Below are 17,290 nucleotides of genomic sequence, written 5' to 3' on the forward strand. Positions count from 1 at the left end.
TTCGTCTGCCGTTGGCAACACTACACTTTATTCAGCGAATTATAGTTCAGCATGGAAAGAACAATATGCGTCATAATGAAAGGTGTCATGCGCAGTTGCCAAACTTACTTCAGCGAAAAGGAGAGAGAATAATATGGAACATAAATTCGCATAGACTTTTAAATTATCTTTCCTCCTCGGTGTCAAGAATTTAACTGACTATTGTGGCAACATAGCACGGGCTAGAAACAAGGGAGCGAAGAAATGCATGTAAGAAGGGCGGGGTGTGAAGCATTAGTATCGCGGCAGAGACTTCTGTGTCGAACTCTACACCGGGAAGAAAATCCGTCTCGAAACTTTTTGGACAGACGGTGTATACTAATTCGCACAAATTATTACAGAATGAGGACTGTTAAATTGTGGATGAATTTTGTTTCAACTAACATTTCACCTACATGTTATGTTATATTTGATTAAATGAATTAACAGTTCTTCATAAGCTTATTATGGCCAAATATATTATGTTTTTTGTGCATATGGACCCGAGTTCGATTCCCTGTGGAGTATAGAGCCGAGATTAGCAGCGTAGTCCAGAATATTCCCCATCATCGGAGCTTTCTTTTGCAGATAGTGCAAGGTGGGGACAGGCCCTTCGCGTGGGCGGGGCGACCGGGACAATTGCCCCGGGTGCCGCGACTAAAGGGAGCGCCGGGACGACAAATCAGCAAAATTCAAGGAATTCAGATTGTTAGTAAATGATTTTTTTTTAATAATGTTATTTGAGATATTTTAATAATGATCAGGCTATGGCGAAGTAAAATTTATTTATTTCGTAAGGACAACACAACAGAGTTAATGACCAGTTATAGTGTCGTGTACATAATTATCTAACATGCATTATTATACATGCACAAATATACGTCGTTTAATAATACAGAAGTTATTGCCTGACAATTGTTTTGAACTAGTTTTCGGAAATACTAAATACATATACTACGTGAAATTTAATCATTTCATTGTATAAAGCACACATTCTCCACAGAGGAGACTTATTTATTTAATATGTTAGTTCTTGCTTTTCTACAATAGAATGTCCCATTGTTTGCTGGCCTTGTCTTGCCTGTTGGGATACGTAATAATACTTCTGAAACTAATTCTGGACAGTCAATTTTACCGTTTTATAATTTATGTAAGAACAGAAAATTAAAAAAAAAAAAAAAAAAAACATCTTTTCTCTAATGTTTGAAAACTAAAATTCGGTACTAAGACTTCATAGGGGACATACTTTGGGTCGAAACCGGTTTTCTTATATGCAAGCATTTTTAAAAATTTAAACTGTATATTTTCTATTGCATCAGAGTATTTAGTGACATTTTTTTAATTAAATATTTGTATCGTTATTTATACATTCTATGCTATTACTACATGTATATTGATGTGTAAAGATCAAAATAAACAAGAATAGCACTCGATTTCAATAATTCAACACGATGTTTTCGTTAACTTTTATGTTTTAACCGCAAAAGCTGTTCACTTTTTTTTTTTTTTTTTTTTTTAATGACAGTACTAACTTACTCTGTTTTGTCTTACATTTCATATTTAAATCTAGGAGTACAGAATAAACTCGCGTGGGTTGTTTTTCGTAATACAAGGGGGGGAGCGCCTGGGAATTCTCGCCCCGAGTGCTTACAACCCACGCGACGGCCCTGGGTGGGGAACAGTCTATACTGTGAGGGATTCAACCCACAATCGTGACTCTCAGCCAGGACCGGATTAACCCATCTGGAGGCCCGAGGCTAGAAAAGATACGTGGCCCCTGCTGTCTTCGCCTAATATTTTTCTGTGAAAATACAGTAGGAAAGTTAAGATTTTGAGTTGATTTGTAGAGATTTTGATCAGACTAAAGGCCCCTGTCCACCTGAAGACCCAGGGCTACACCCCTCTAAGCCCCTCGGTTAATCCGGTCCTGCTTTTCGTCCACATTAGTAGTGGACCGTGTCCTTCATAACCTCGGTTCTGCATAACATTGTAAAATCAAAACATTTATTTTGTATTTGCTCAGCAATGTGAAGGTAATTAAATAAGTGATAACGAACATCGGTATTCCTAGACACATACTGGTTGTGAACTAATGTGCCAAACCGCATTACGTGCTACACGAGAACTATCTGGCTTTGGAGTCAGTCGTCTTTTAGAATAAATGTATAGTTGTGATTATAAAAGAAAAAACATTAGTGTTTCTTTTTAAAGTCCTATACAAAGGAAATGCATTAAATTTAACAAATTGAGTTTTATTAAAAGGCAACTCACGCACATATGCGAGGTGTGACAAAAATATGGGAATCTTCGTTCGCTGTTGGCGTCTGTTGATAACAATACTGGAAGTTATATTTTGAGAGTTCAGATAGGAGATTTGCTATATTCGATTTTAACTTCTTCAGCTGAGGAAAAACATGTTCAGTTGAGATCAGACTTTATCCCTGGGAAAAGAAATAGAAGATACGGGCCACCGCATTAAACGTACTTGCTCCAGTTCCTTAATCTAAATTATGTTATGCTGCAGTTATCACTGATACAATTACTTGTGAAATACAGAACAAAATTACAGTACATATTCAGAAAACTTCAAGCGAAGAAAACTTTCCCACAAAAGTAAATTATCCTTCGTGGACTTTTTCATTAGAAATGACATCCAATGTATTAAGTTATTAATAAAATATTTGTTTTGAAATATCAATAAAATCGCATGTATTATTTGATAAAATCAAAATAATAATAATAATAATAATAATAATAATAATAATAATAAAATACTATCATAATTGGTGTCTCCGTGTCGTGTCAAACTACTTGGAAATATGGAACTTCGCCTGACCATCACTGTAGAGGAAGTGTGTAAAAATCAGTGTGGTTTTGGGAGCCACGATGACTTAGCGGCAGAGCCCTCTCCCTAATGTGTTGGATCCCTTGTTCGATTCCATCTCGCATCAAGTGGGCTTTATGGTGAACAGACACAATGTGCGTGGGTTTTCTAGTAGTTTTCCCGTTTCCTTTCACTTCCTTCATTCCATTATTTCATTCATTATAATCATCATTTCTCTTAGCCTTGGTGCATAATCGTGGAAATAAAAAAGTATGCTGTTGTGATTGAAATGTCACAATTCTGCGTACTTGCATTGAAGGTTGCGCCACCCAGAATTTTTTTGTGTAACCTTCCTGGAATATGATAATTAATGAACATTAGGATCAAAAGATACAAACATATATTTGTTAAAAAAAAGAAGAAGAAAATTTCATCATTTGAATTAGGAAATTATAATGGAATGCTAATAGTAAGTTTATTTATTTTAATTTAAGAAGTCTTGCTACCACATGGCTTTCTTTCAAAAGCACAGTATGTGACCCTTGGCATCTCATCTAATTCTGGCATCTCTCACTACTAACAAAAATCACTTCTTACCTCTCGGGAAGACGAGTTCACTCCAGTGGTCAGTTTCTGCTGCCGCTTATCGATCAATCTCTCTTCTCGAGACTAACTTTTTTAAAGGGGATCACGGTTCCTAACACAAAGTTTCCTACTTCTTGAGAGCTTTTCACACAAGATAACTTCTTACCACCAACGTTACGCTTTTTTTCTTCCTTTCTTTGTTTTGCCTCATCTTCGTCCAAGAACTTACTGGAGAACGGAACGAAGGAAATTTCATATAACAGAAAGGCAATCATGAGCGTTAGAACTTCTTGCGGATTAATATTTCTTACAGGACGTATTACGTTACGTAGTTTAGTAGGATACTAATAACTTGTAATATTAAAGAAATAATGTTAGTGAGGAAAATTGAAATCAACTTGCCACTATGTGCCTAATTTGTGGAAACATTAATGCAACAACGTACTGCATACAAGTAGAAAAGAATGAATCAGCATTTCATAAAAAAAAAAACTGAAAATATGTTAACTTCGTACATTATTTATAAGCTATTATCAAAACATCTTGTGCACCTCTTTTTCCGTTTTTTTTTTTTTTTCAATAACTATTGTTAGTTGTAGAAATGTGCTTCATGTTGAAAAAGGGAACAAGAGTGGAGTTCATAATTTTCTCGTGTACAGCGTGTCTATCGGTCACGAAAGTCACGAAATCAGAAAACGATCATGAAAGTCACGAAAAAGTCACGAAATTTAGCTTTTGGGTCACGATTTTTTAAACTGTGAAAATGTAAGTGCAGATTGGAAAATTTTGTTCCATAAAACGTCAAAATTCACCACCAAAAATGTTTATGGTCGGCTTTAGACGCTACCAAATCGCAAGCAAAGTACGTTTCTATCGCATGGTTGAAAATTCGGCCTCATTCGTACCCAAATTCGCTCTTGAAAATGTTAGAAAATTTTATGATTGGGTACAGAAAAGGTCATGAAATTTCATTTTGGAATTTTAGTAGACACCCTGGTGTAATAAATTGAATATACCATTACCATTAGAAGTAATGTTATAAATACGAAGGTCATTTGAAAGTTCTCAGAATAACGTTTAAAACTTCGATTTCCGCTTTTTTAAAAATTAGTCTCCACTAATACACTTGGACCAACGATGTTCCAAAGCCTTTGTACCAACACATGAGCTAGAATTCCCCAGTCCTGCAAAATACTTGAATGGTGCTTTAAGTTTCCGACTGAATAAAACTTCTAAATCCATCAAGATGAAAGTGATGGAGCCAAATTAGGTCAGTATGGCGGACGTAGCAGCAAATGATCTCAGTATGGCGGATGTAGCAGCAAATTATACTCCCAACTCATTGACTTATCATTATAACTTTGTGTCAGCGTTTTGATTGACGTTATCATAGTTATGGTATATTAGGTGAATCTTGAATAGACAAAACTTAAAGCTCTGATAAATAAAAGTAAAAGGGTAATATTTACCTTTATGTACAGTAATGGAAAATTTAATAACAAGTTCATGTATCTTCTGCGTTTATATGGTTTAATATTAGGTTTCTACACAAGTAAGCAGAAACACACAATGAAAACATACATCACACATAAACATATACATTAATTTAAACGCATTACTGGGATTCGGATTCCACCTTAAACTGTAGGTCTTATATAGCCTCAGAGCTGAAAAGTGACGCTCAAGTTCAACAAATAACAAAAGGAAATCTAATATCTAACTTGTGTAGTTGAGTTCACAGTGTAATACGTATGGCCGCTTATTCAGTTTTAAAAATGCTTCATATTTTGAAGACAACTAGTGCTTTAGTTTTATTTGGTAACATAGCCATATGCTTTTTAGAGTACAATAAAAACAAAGTATTAACTTAATGGAGTATTGTCTACTAGAAAATTGTACAGTGTGTAGCATAAAGAAAAATACATATTTTCGCTGAATCTAAATAAATATCATTAAGTGATTTTAGTTATGATAATAATTCGTGTAAGTTAACTTTTATATCAATATTTATATTAATTACATACCCCGCCATAAACCGATTCAGATGTTTGTCGTTATTAAATTTGCGTTGGATATACAAATGCAATATTTGGTAATGGTTGAAACATCTGGCAGTTGCATTTAATAGAGTCCGTAGGAATGATATTGCAGAATTATTAAACATTTTCACTGTTATTTGTGTTTTCCCTGCAACAGTTTTCTACCGTTCAAATTAATATTATGTAAGTTATTTCCATGTTGATTTTTGTGGTCGTTTTGTCATGTTTTCTATAGAGTCATTTACTGATAATTATAATAAAGAATGATTGAAAGTGAGAAAATAGTCTTGATTGAAGTCTATGCTTTGTAGAGCAACAAAGTTTGAGTGAACACAGAAAATAAACAGAAACCACTGTCAACAAATCAATTTATTCTGTTCACCGTCTTGCACGGGTGGAAGATATAGCGTTTTAGTTCTGAAGAATGGGAACGCAACGGTAGCGTTGTTGAAAGAAAGAAAATAATCCACTAGTCGACATCTGGAGGCAAACGCGGATACAAAATAAGCATCTTCGAACATTGAAGATATTTCAATTGAACGAAAACAACAATTTAATCGAATACACGAGTTTCAACGCACGACTCACCTGGTCTTTCTTTTCTTTTCTTTTCTTGCTCTCTCTCTCTCTCTCTCTCTCTCTCTCTCTCTCTCTCTCTCTCTCAGTGGTGGCTTTCGTAAAATTTGTCAGATTTTAGTGAAGTTTGCAATATATCTAGTTATTTTATAAATACTGTCAGAGGTTCAGAAATGAAACAGTGTTGACGATATAGTGGTATCATTTTACGGGATGATACATGGAAGTGTGGAGCACGAAGAGCACCAGTCAGTTTTTAGATGTCCACCTTGAGCCTGGATGCAAGCAAGAATATTGTGGGCCACTCGTCAATGGAATTACGAACAGTGTCGGTGGGAAAACTGTGGGCTGCCTTAACCAGCTGTGGCACGCTTTATGGAGTCCACATTAGGATGCCTCTTCTTGCAGGCTATTGATTGAAGCACTATCCACAGTTTATCGAGCGGATTGAGATCCGGACTGCTCGAGAGCCAGTCTGATATGGAGATGAAATCTGGACGTCGCCTTGCGGTCACTCGTGTCGGAAGGTCGTGTAGAATCGTGTTGGGAGGTCGACAATTCGTTGGGCATCATGGTGATATCCAGTGGTTTCAAAATGGGCTCCGATTGGTTTGGTACACAGTAGCCAATGTCTTCAACCCTTGTTCACAAAAATGAAGCTGTGTTCTGCCGGTGACTGATACTGGATGGTGGGACCTTTTATACCGTGGAAACACATTCAGCAGCTTACACTGATGATAGTGCATACTCACGGCAATTTTGAGCATAAAAAGACGGCTCAACTGTGAACAGCTTCTCGTCGGAAAAGAAAATTGTCCTGTGGAAACACTTAAGGAAACGTTTGGCTCTCACCATTCTCTGCTGCCGTAACGCATCAGTCATTATGAAGTAATCTGTGCGTTGTTTGTACGCTCTTGAGTTCCAGGGTCTGATTAAGCACTCGTGACATGGTTGGTCTCGAAATGAACATATATCAGGACATCGCTGATTGAATCCTGACGAGATTTCACCGAATCCTTGCAGTTACAGCTTTAACTGCCTATGGTGTCCTCACTATGCGCAATCTGCCACTACGCTGCCGGTCATTGACACTTTCCATTGTATTGTAACGCTGGATGACACCTCGTCCGCTGATTTGCAAGACTTCAGGATGGCAAAGATTAGTGGTGATGGGATGTCCCACCTTGTGTAGCGTTATGATTCCAACACGATTCTTGTAGTCGCCCCACTTTATCGTTGCACGTTCTCACTTGCACGCGTCTCACCGTGAAATGAACAACTGAGGGGACCGACTTCGCCTACGAAACTCCGATGACAGCACTCATAGTTAAACAGCAGTCAAAATCTGACAATATTTATGAAATAATTAGGTAGTTCTTTCAAGGGTAGGAAGTGTGTCTATTGTGTTTGGTTAAAATCCCTAAAGAATTAGGAGCAAGATCGGAAACCTTTTCTCGGAAATTTGCACATTTACATATTTGATATTGTTTTACGATATCTTTCATAAAATCTATTTGATTTTTACCTGATATGGCCTATACTTTTTCCGAGCCTTGGCAGTTATCCCGATTGCTTAGAGTTGAAATCAATTAAAGATGATGGGAGTGTAAATTCATCCCCAACTTAGAAATAATTTCGCAGAAAAAATAAATATTGTTCTATGATATCTGCAATATTTTAAATTTACGAAAACAATACGACTTTACCTATGATAACATGTCGCCAATATTATAGATATCGCGTGTTGTTTTGTTAGTTATTGCCCCATGGTCATATGATTTACCTGCTATTAACTCGGTTTCAGCCAGTTCTGCAGGTAAAGTATTTTTCTTTTAGAAGTTGTAAGTAAGTTATATAGTTTTTTTTTTTTTTTTTTTTTTTTTTTTTTTTTTTTTTTTTTCAACTTGAATTAAGCTGGCCTCCCCGCTGGTTTAAATAGCTGCCGCGCGCACCTTTGTACAGGGACTCGGCTCGGTTTCTAATGAGAAGCTTTGAAAATTTTGAACGGTTTACGATGATGTGGATTCTATATTAAACCGTAGGTCCAAGTCTCATGTAGTTTCGGTGTTGAAAAGGGACGCAAACCTTCAATAAACTAATAGGAGCTATTTCCGTTAATTTCCTGTGTCTGTATTAAGCGAAAGCATGTTCCTATCTGAAGTAAGGGTCTTGGAATTATACGCACCTTTCGATTTTTTCTTATTGATAAATGTATACAGGTTACGTTCATGTCATTTCCGCCTTTCCTCATACTTATTGTCAAAAGTATATTGCCAAACACACAATAAAATTGTGCATCAAATCGGGTAGGTGAAAAGAGAGAGCTGAGTAAATTTTATGAACTGCTACATGAATTCAAGTTAGGTAGAATTTTAGTGGCACGTTTTAATATTCAGCAGTATAAATTCTAACTATGATTACAAAACATTGAAATTGACCAAAAGAAAAAGAAAATCTTAAATTCCATAAGAACTGAAAGTATTTCACTTTATCATGTAGACCTGTAGAATCTGAACCGTCTTGGATTATATAGATTTAAAAGCAGTACGCTGTATGTTAAATAAATTAGCAATTTTATAGAGATAAAAGAAGGAAATAGAAGATTCATTATTGAACATAATTTGCTAGGCCAAAAGGTTTTACACATTTGACATATTTTTATAAGCAGTAATAGTTGATTTTCTACATATTCATGATTAGAAATTCGTAGAGAAACATATTCAGTGACACTTGTAAATCTGATCACATCATTCAAGTCAGACACTTCTGTAAAAGAAACGTGTTATTATTTATTATACTGTAAGTAGAGGTCCCTAGAAATCAAATAATAGCTAATAAGAATTATTATTATTTTAACGTTGTGTAGTGTGATAACTGTTTCAGTGGTTTGTTCGTTTTTCAGCAGATGGTAGCGGGGCACCTAATGCGGATCCGTGGTCTAGTAGTGGGCAGCTTCAGCCATCGTCTTATCCAAGTTATGGTTCGCCTGCCATGCTTGGTAGTGGAGCTAACCTTTCACATACAGCATATCCTGCACCTATGCACCTTCCGCATGACACAATGGTAAGTAATTCTCTTTGAAATGGAATTTTGTTTTAAGAAATATATATATTAAGCACTTTAAAGCTATTCCAGTAATTACTTTTGAAAAAATAATCTATACTTTTCACCAAAATATTTTAATTCATATATCATTTAAGTAATGCTGTATTTTATTTCATGTGTGAAGGTATTTAGCCACACATGACCTCCTTGCCATTTATCATATTTGACCGCGATTCAATATGGCGCCTTTCAAGATGGCGATCATGTACTCCCACATATAGATGCTCTATCTCGGTTTACAATGGTGAAGTAAGATGTACCAAAAGCTTTTTCTTTTTTGTGGCAAAAGGGCATTCTTGGACATTGCCTACTGGTTTTCAAGATGCCGTCGGTGTAGCAGCTCAACGAAGCATTTGCGCATCGAATGATCATTACTACGTTACTTAGCAACTTGAACTGAATCTTGTCACTAATTTTCATCAAAATTCAACTCTCACGGTTTATGGACCTTCCTCGTAAGAGGATGGTGAACATTTTGGTACCAATAGTAACCGGTGGCCATTGATCAACTTGCTACTTACTACTGGCCAACTGGCCACCATTTCCCAGATATTGGCCAAAAATTTTCGAATTTCGAGAGATTTAAGGAGCCATATCTCGGGAACCGTAAGTCGTAGAGAGATGATATTTTGCTAATTTTTTTCGAAAAACAGAAGGTGATTTACATGTAGGAACAATCACTGTTATCCTTCCGCTCCATCTCGCCATTTTATTTATTTATTTATTTATTTTTCGTTCTGGCAATGCTCTTGGAGCATTCTCAACTGGTTCTGTATTCGTTTAAAAATTACGAGGATATATCAAGATATTGGTTCATCCTTGGGCCATTGTAGTCAACAACTAAAATAAGGCATCTATCCAGATCAAATCCAACAGTCTGTAGCTGAGTTGCGTACAGACTTCCAAATGGAAACGTCTTCTTCAGTTATCCGTTACCGATTTTAAGTGTAGTAATATTTATAACTCTTGAGCCCAAAAGAAAGGAAAGAAAAATTATGCTTCAACATCAAATAACGTGTATAGGTTATAATTATTTTCATTATCTCTGTAAGCTGTAATTTCCAATCGGGGATGCATTCGTATCCGAGGCTGGTTTTAAAATATGATTCATGTATCATGATTCATGAATCTAGTTGAATAATAACAAAATTTCATCGATATCAAATAATATTTACGTAAGAAATGTCAGTGATCAGATTTCTGACTGCGAAAACCTAATTTAAACCTCAAGCAATACACACAATTCTTCACCCCTAAAGGGAAACACGTATCTAGGTGCAAAGTTTAATCAAAATGTTTATGAGAGTTATTTCAGTATGCTAGTTGTCTTATTTCTTTAACACGTGCGGAAGCCAGCCGGGCCGCACTTTCGACTAACAGCAGCAAAACTAGTTCATTATCTCTATTTTAAAGGAAAAGTCTTAAATGAAACATTATTAACAGTGTTATATTCGCCATTATCTTTGTAGATTATGTAGTAATACAATTTTGACTGTGTGTTAAACTGCTGGTCCAATGTATTGCTGTCTTTAATTTTTTAAAGAAACCTTGTATACTAGCTTTTATGAGGCAAAATTAAGATTTTATGAAATAGACAGAAATATCATTTTCCCAGTTCATTCTTGAAGTAAAAGTTAAAAATCTGTATTCATACGCTTATATTCAAAACAGCTGAATAATAATAATAATAATAATAATAATAATAATAATAATAATAATAATAATAATAATAATAACTGTGCTTGATCCTATAAAGAGCATGTTCTGCTTCATGTTGCAAGAAAGTCTTTAAAGGCGGAAGAGTATTTTTTTCTTTACTGTAAACCTTCCAAGAATATCGTCATTATCATTAGTATTCTGCTATTGCTGACAGGACGCTTTCCTCAAATTAAGAAGGTGCACTGCAGTTCTCAACTGACCTAAGAAAAGTTGTTGAACACAGCAGTACTGAGAACGCATAGTCTTTTTCAAAACAATCTTGGCCACCCACCTTATTTTAAAAGGTCATATTCTGCCAACTATACGTAGGAAATTCAAATGCGTTGGTTCTAAATAAACGTCTCAATCACGCTGACGAAATCCACATTTGTTTGGTTGAATTTCACCTGTGCATAAAACAAGACTATATTCTTCTTAAAAATCATTATATTTATCTAAGGATATAATAATAATAAACAGCATATCGTCTTCACCTCTTTCAAGTTCTTATTACGTGTCTAAAAGTTAAAATAATAGACATACAAGTTATATATTGAAGGCTTCTAAAGGCAGGTGAATTTCTGATTTCGTAAGCATGTGTACAATCCAGCTTTTATATTCTTCCTCCATACTCCTTACTATAGAGTATGCTTCATTTGGAATGCCGAGATTATTTTATTTCCTTCGATGCTCTCCATCTCGGAAGGAAGATGTCCTATTGGAAAAGTTTGACGACACTCTTAACACTGGACTGGAATCCATCCTCAATTGTTCTCTTGATAACAACTCTTGGATACAAGCTTCATTACCAGTCAAAAATGGAAGTCTTGGAATCCGTCGCGCTACAGATATGGCTATTCCGTCTTTTCTTGCGTCTTACTATGGTGCAAGTCAATTAATTAGCTCTCTTCTTCAATGGGATAACGACGAAATCACCAATCCATAAACGAAGAAGCTCTACCATCACCTTCTCTGGACTTACATTTATCCAATGAGAGCTTCCGAGTATCCGTCGCTCTACGGTTGTAAGCAGATATATGTGAACCACACCACTGCCCCAATAGCAACACCTTAGTAGATAAAAAAGGATTACATGGTTTGTCGTGCAAAAGTAGCGCTGGCAGACATCCACGTCACTCAAGTGTGAATGATATAATATTAAGAGCTTTAATATCTGCGGGGCTCCCAGCAGTGAGGGAACGGAATGGATGTAGCCGTTCAGACGGAAAGAGGCCTGATGGTATGATATTAGTACCATGGAAGAAAAGAAAGGCATTGATTTGGGATTTCATATGTTCAGATACTTATGCCTCCTCCAACCTTCAATATTCCTCAGTGCAAGCTGGACTCTTAGCTGCTCGAAGAGCAAAAGAAAAAAGGAATAAATATAGTAATCTACTCGATAACTGTTGCTTTCTTGCAATAGCAATTGAGTCTAGCGGTTCTTGGGAAGAAGGCGGCCTCAAATTTATAAATAAATCGGCCACCGTCTGTTAATTAAATCACGAGATACTCGAGCAAAATCTTTCCTGATTCAACGCATTAGCATAGCCATTCAACGTGGGAACGTATCGCCTATTATGGGAACGTTACTCACCAGTAAAGAGCTAGAAGAGGTCTTTCTTCTGTGATTGCAGAGCAGGGAGGTTTGGAGTAAAAACAAATCATTGGTGCAACAATTTATGTAACAACCGAGCAAGGAGTAGGGAGAGACAGCTCACAGTCCATAAGTTTATGTGAAAAATTACGGCTGTACCGTACGTCAAGACAGTGACATAAGACCTGTTGGAACCATTGAAAGCAGAAGATTTAGTATTACCTGTCAAACAGTATGGGAACAAAGCATTATTCCTGCGAAGAATTTATCGTGTATCCTGTACCATCTAGTGCGCAGAAAATTTAGTCAACGATTGATTCTCTCAAAAGACAATAATTATGTCCCCTATGGTTTGTTTGTTTGTTTGTTATTATAGTGTTCCAGTGTATCTGTGTTCTATGTAATGCAAGTCTGTGATCTTGTTGAAAAAATGCATTTGATTGTTAAAAAGAAAAAAAAAATATTATCTGTTACCTATATTAATATGAATATACATATGCCAATTAACGTCAGAAGAAGATAACGTTACGTTATGGAAATTGTTACGTATTAAATTAAAATTTAATAAAGAATAAAAAATACATACTCTGGTCAAAAAAATCCAGCTTATTATTATTATTATTATTATTATTATTATTATTATTATTATTATTATTATTATTATTATTATTATTATTATTATTGACTATTAACTCCTAATTCCCCTTACAGTTACAAGCAATAGAAAATTATTATATAGAACTATTCTTCACATAATTGTCATTATATTTTCCGAGTTAATGGAAAAAGCATTGTCTTGAAAAGTAATATTCTGCTTGTACTTTCTTACAATTGAGCTCGTACTTGTGATTACTAGATTGGTAATTCCTAAATAAAGATTTTTTAAAAGTTGTTTACCAGTAGTTTGTGCTTAATGTGCTTTCTGTATTTGTTTCAGGGTTATGCAACGATGTCTCCTGGTCAGGAATCATCTCCACTCATCGCTTCCAGTCTTCCTCCAATGTCGAGCTTCCGCGGTGGAAGTTCGGCAAGTAGCGCGCCACCTCACCCGCCCACTGCCGTCCCCACATCCAGTCCACTGTACAGCAGTCATAGCCCCGGCCATAGTCATACAGCAGCGGCCCCACAAAATACACCCCAAACTGGGGACACATTGGGGAAAGCTCTTGCCTCGGTAAGTACCATGTCTTTCTTCAATTTACGGAAAGTTTAAAATTAGTGCACTTAGAAATTAATTTCAAGAATAATTGTTCCGTTGTTTTGAATCAAAAATTCACGTACAGTCTTTGTCAATCGGTGTAGTGTAAAATCTTAAGAAAACTAATTCTTCATTGTATAGCATAGTTGATGTGTCAGTAAATGTACACCATTAACCTGGATCCAGCTACATAAGATGGTGTATATTTTAAAAAGCCACTAACCTACAACTCAAATTCCGAAATATGTATTGATACACGAAGTATGAACAAATGTTTAGAACTATTGTGTCTTCGATTCTGGTTTGTCAATTTCTCCAGCTTGTCTGTAAATAGACAGTGTGTTTATGATGTTATATCTGGTTGAAGTTTACTTTTAGGGATCTTTCATGTATTTTGTTTTTCCTTCATGTTGGTCGTGTAATTTATATTCAAGAAATTGTCAGAGGGAGAATACTGGGTGAGACCAAGATCGGTACAATCACAATAATGTTGATACTTGATTTGTATTTTACTTTGCAGTGTTCCCAGTTTGAAAGAGAGAGAAGCAGGACGCTATCTTTTGTACTTACCGTGTATATAGCATGTTCCTTCCAAACCGTTCTGAGATTTTGCAGATATTATGTGAAAGAATTTCCAAATATTGTTGGACATTGTTGTTATTGAATCAAATAAGCAGGGTTTTAAAGTTAGTATGCTTATTTTTTTAAAAAAAGACATCCCTAATTTAAATCGTCTAGTTAAGGCATTCAACTTTTTGTTGCAACTAATAGAGTTTGTTATATTAATGCGAAAGATTCTACGAATATATTGATGAACACTTATCATTAATTTTATTGCGTATATTTCACAAGAAAATTATTCTAGGAAGCTGTTACCAGAAATGAGATGTGTTACTCTTGTATGTCTATAAGATACTCACTAAAGAAAGAAAGAAAGAAGAACTGGTGAATGTTGTTAGTTCAGTACAAATTATTCATATAAAGCACTATAATATTTTCTATTTCAGATCTATCCTACGGATCAAAGCGCTAGTAGTTACAGCTCAAACCCCTCCACTCCTGTGAGTTCTCCGCCTCCATTGACCAACAATAGTCAACAACAGTGGTCAGCTTCACAACCTGGACCTGTTGCAGCTCCCCATGCAGCGCATAGTACCACTCCCACCTCACCGCATTACGGAGATCGAAATATCCACATGGTGAGTCGCACTCATATTCATAGTCATTTGTGTTTGATTTTCTTTTCAGTGATAGTTTAACAAAAAAACTATTCACAGCATAAGATTTTTTATAGCAAACATACATTATTACATGTTACCTTTCAGACATGTTACCTTCGAGTTTTTTTTTTAAATCCTTGGTAGATAAGTACTTAATGTCAAATGCAAGTGAGTAATCTGTCTCTCACACAATGATTGTATAGATTTCCGGAAGTAGTAGATCAATGACTAATGTGTATGCGTGTGTGTGTGTGTGTGTGTGTGTAAAATAAATCTCAGCTAGTATGCATTAAAAAAAAAAATACTGTGCTTTCTGAAGAATATCGTGTGTATCTTTTATTTTTCCCCGTGAGGTATTCCAAGTGAACATTGCTCCATTCGTTTTTGTTTTCTTTTTTTTTTTTCAACTTAATTTTCCAAATACTTAGAAAATAGAAAAAAAATGAGACTCAGATTTATCATCCATATAATGTATTTGCATGATAGTTATGGACAAGCTGTAGAACAAGTAAATGTAATTTATATATGTATATATCGGAAAGGAGGAGGAACCCAAATTGCAATAATATGGACATCAGGTAAACTTTTCAAATAATGAACAAGAATCCCTCACTGTCATCTGTGAACTCCTCATTACTGGATTAGACATGAGTGTTTTTAAAGTAGGTAGATGCATGAACAGTTAATTTGTATAAGTGTAAATTTGAAATATGTATTTATATGAAATGTCTGTTCGACTTAATCAAGGATGTTTGCACAGATGTCTGGGTGTGCGTTAATTCAGAGAATTGCATTAATTGTAGCACATATATTATCACTTTTAAAAAAATCCATGCGAAAATTATATGTGAATACAAAATACATATGCCAGTGCCAAATGACAAGTATTATTGTTCTGTTTTTTAACTTCATTAAATCTTTTTTGTTCGAAACCCGGACGTTGAGAGAATACATTAGTAGTGGCTGTTGTATACTGCACTGCTTATGCATGTGATATTATTCGTTCTCCACGTATGTAATAGTTATCATGATATCACCTAGCATGACAATTTTTTAAATTATCTTATTGTGGTGGAGTATTATTTTGAATTTTATTTTATAACAACTTTTTTGTGAGTAGATAATATAATATCCAGTAATTTTGTATATTGTACAGTTCGGTGGATTGAAATTTATGTTGTGTCAGGAATATATTTTCTAGGTTAGTAAGAAGTGTCAATTAGTCTTTTTCTTCTTTTCTTAGAGTTCTTTCAATGAGAAAGCAAGTTGATCGTGACACACACAAACATTCAGTATTACATAAATTATTTTCATATTCTGACAAAAAATTTGCATAGACTACAATGTATGGCGTTATCAGCAAAGGACTTTAGCTTTTTTTATTTATTTATTTTTTATTATTATTATTATTATTATTATTATTATTATTATTATTATTATTATTATTATTATTATTATTATTATTATTAAAGACTGGAGTTCACTGCCTCTTAAAGAAGCTTCTTATTTCTGGGTCAACACTGAACTTTTAGCACCCGTATATGTGCACCACTATTAAAATTTGCTTATTATGTTTGCATACAAAGGGACTATTTATCCTGATACGCTCTTTTAGCTGTTAAACTTTTTTAGGTGACATTTTATACGATGCAAGTATCGATAGGGAGAACTGGTCTGGCATACTTTGTAAAACCACCATCGAATAAATAGAAATACAGTTACAAGGGATTGAAAACTTGACTTCTTTCAAACAGTATTATTTCAAAGGAGAGGGGGAATTATTTAAATAAGTATCACATAGAATGATTTTCAATAGACAAAGATGGTAATGCCGTTTACAGCAGTTCGATATTTCAAAACTTTCCGGAGATATGATACTAATCACAAAATTGGTAAAATAATTTGTAACACTGCTTAAAATTTGTAATTGTGAGAATTTGTTGTAGATACAGCTGCCAACAACTATTGCTGTAATGTTACAGAAACAAACGAGAGCCATAAGCATTTTAAAAATTTCCAAAATAAACCGTTTTAAACAGTATATTAATCTCTGTCTTTCTTTTTAGGTATTAATTTAGAAGTTACAAGAGCATTTCAGAATAAAACGGTCCACCTTGTAGATTTAATTTTTTTTAAAATAAATAAAAACGTCACGGGATTTAGGTCATAAACCGTGTCCTCATTTCTATTTTTGGGTTTACTTGTATATGTAGTTATTAACGCATTAAATTCAGTGTGGACCTAGTTGTGAACAAGTACTTTTTTACGAGACAGAAGTCAGTGAAGAGATTTTGAAAATGCGTCATAGGCCATATGTCATAGAGTGAATGAGTTGAATTCATAGTGAGGGAGCTTCTTTAAAAACTAGCAAATTCCAGTCCAGAAAAAAAATATAAAAATTACTCAATCTAAGAAACTGTTTGACGCTAA

General features: G+C 34.9%; 1 protein-coding gene across 18 annotated transcripts in view; it reads left to right on the top strand.

Moving 5' to 3' along the window:
- da (transcription factor daughterless) overlaps window positions 1-17,290 on the top strand; it is a 616,942-nt gene that overhangs the window by 558,387 nt on the left and 41,265 nt on the right. For 14 of the 18 annotated variants that reach the window (XM_081735768.1, XM_081735771.1, XM_081735773.1 and 11 more), the window contains 3 exons: window positions 8,945-9,105; window positions 13,380-13,616; window positions 14,648-14,839. In XM_081735768.1, coding sequence (XP_081591894.1) covers window positions 8,945-9,105; window positions 13,380-13,616; window positions 14,648-14,839 — 590 coding nt within the window. The remainder of the gene's footprint in view (window positions 1-8,944; window positions 9,106-13,379; window positions 13,617-14,647; window positions 14,840-17,290) is intronic. The other 4 variants (XM_081735769.1, XM_081735776.1, XM_081735782.1 and 1 more) reach the window with 1 other exon arrangement.

The sequence above is a fragment of the Thermobia domestica genome, chromosome 13 (genome assembly GCF_964235325.1).
Source record: "Thermobia domestica chromosome 13, izTheDome1.hap1.1, whole genome shotgun sequence".
Classification (NCBI taxonomy): Eukaryota; Metazoa; Arthropoda; class Insecta; order Zygentoma; family Lepismatidae; genus Thermobia; species Thermobia domestica.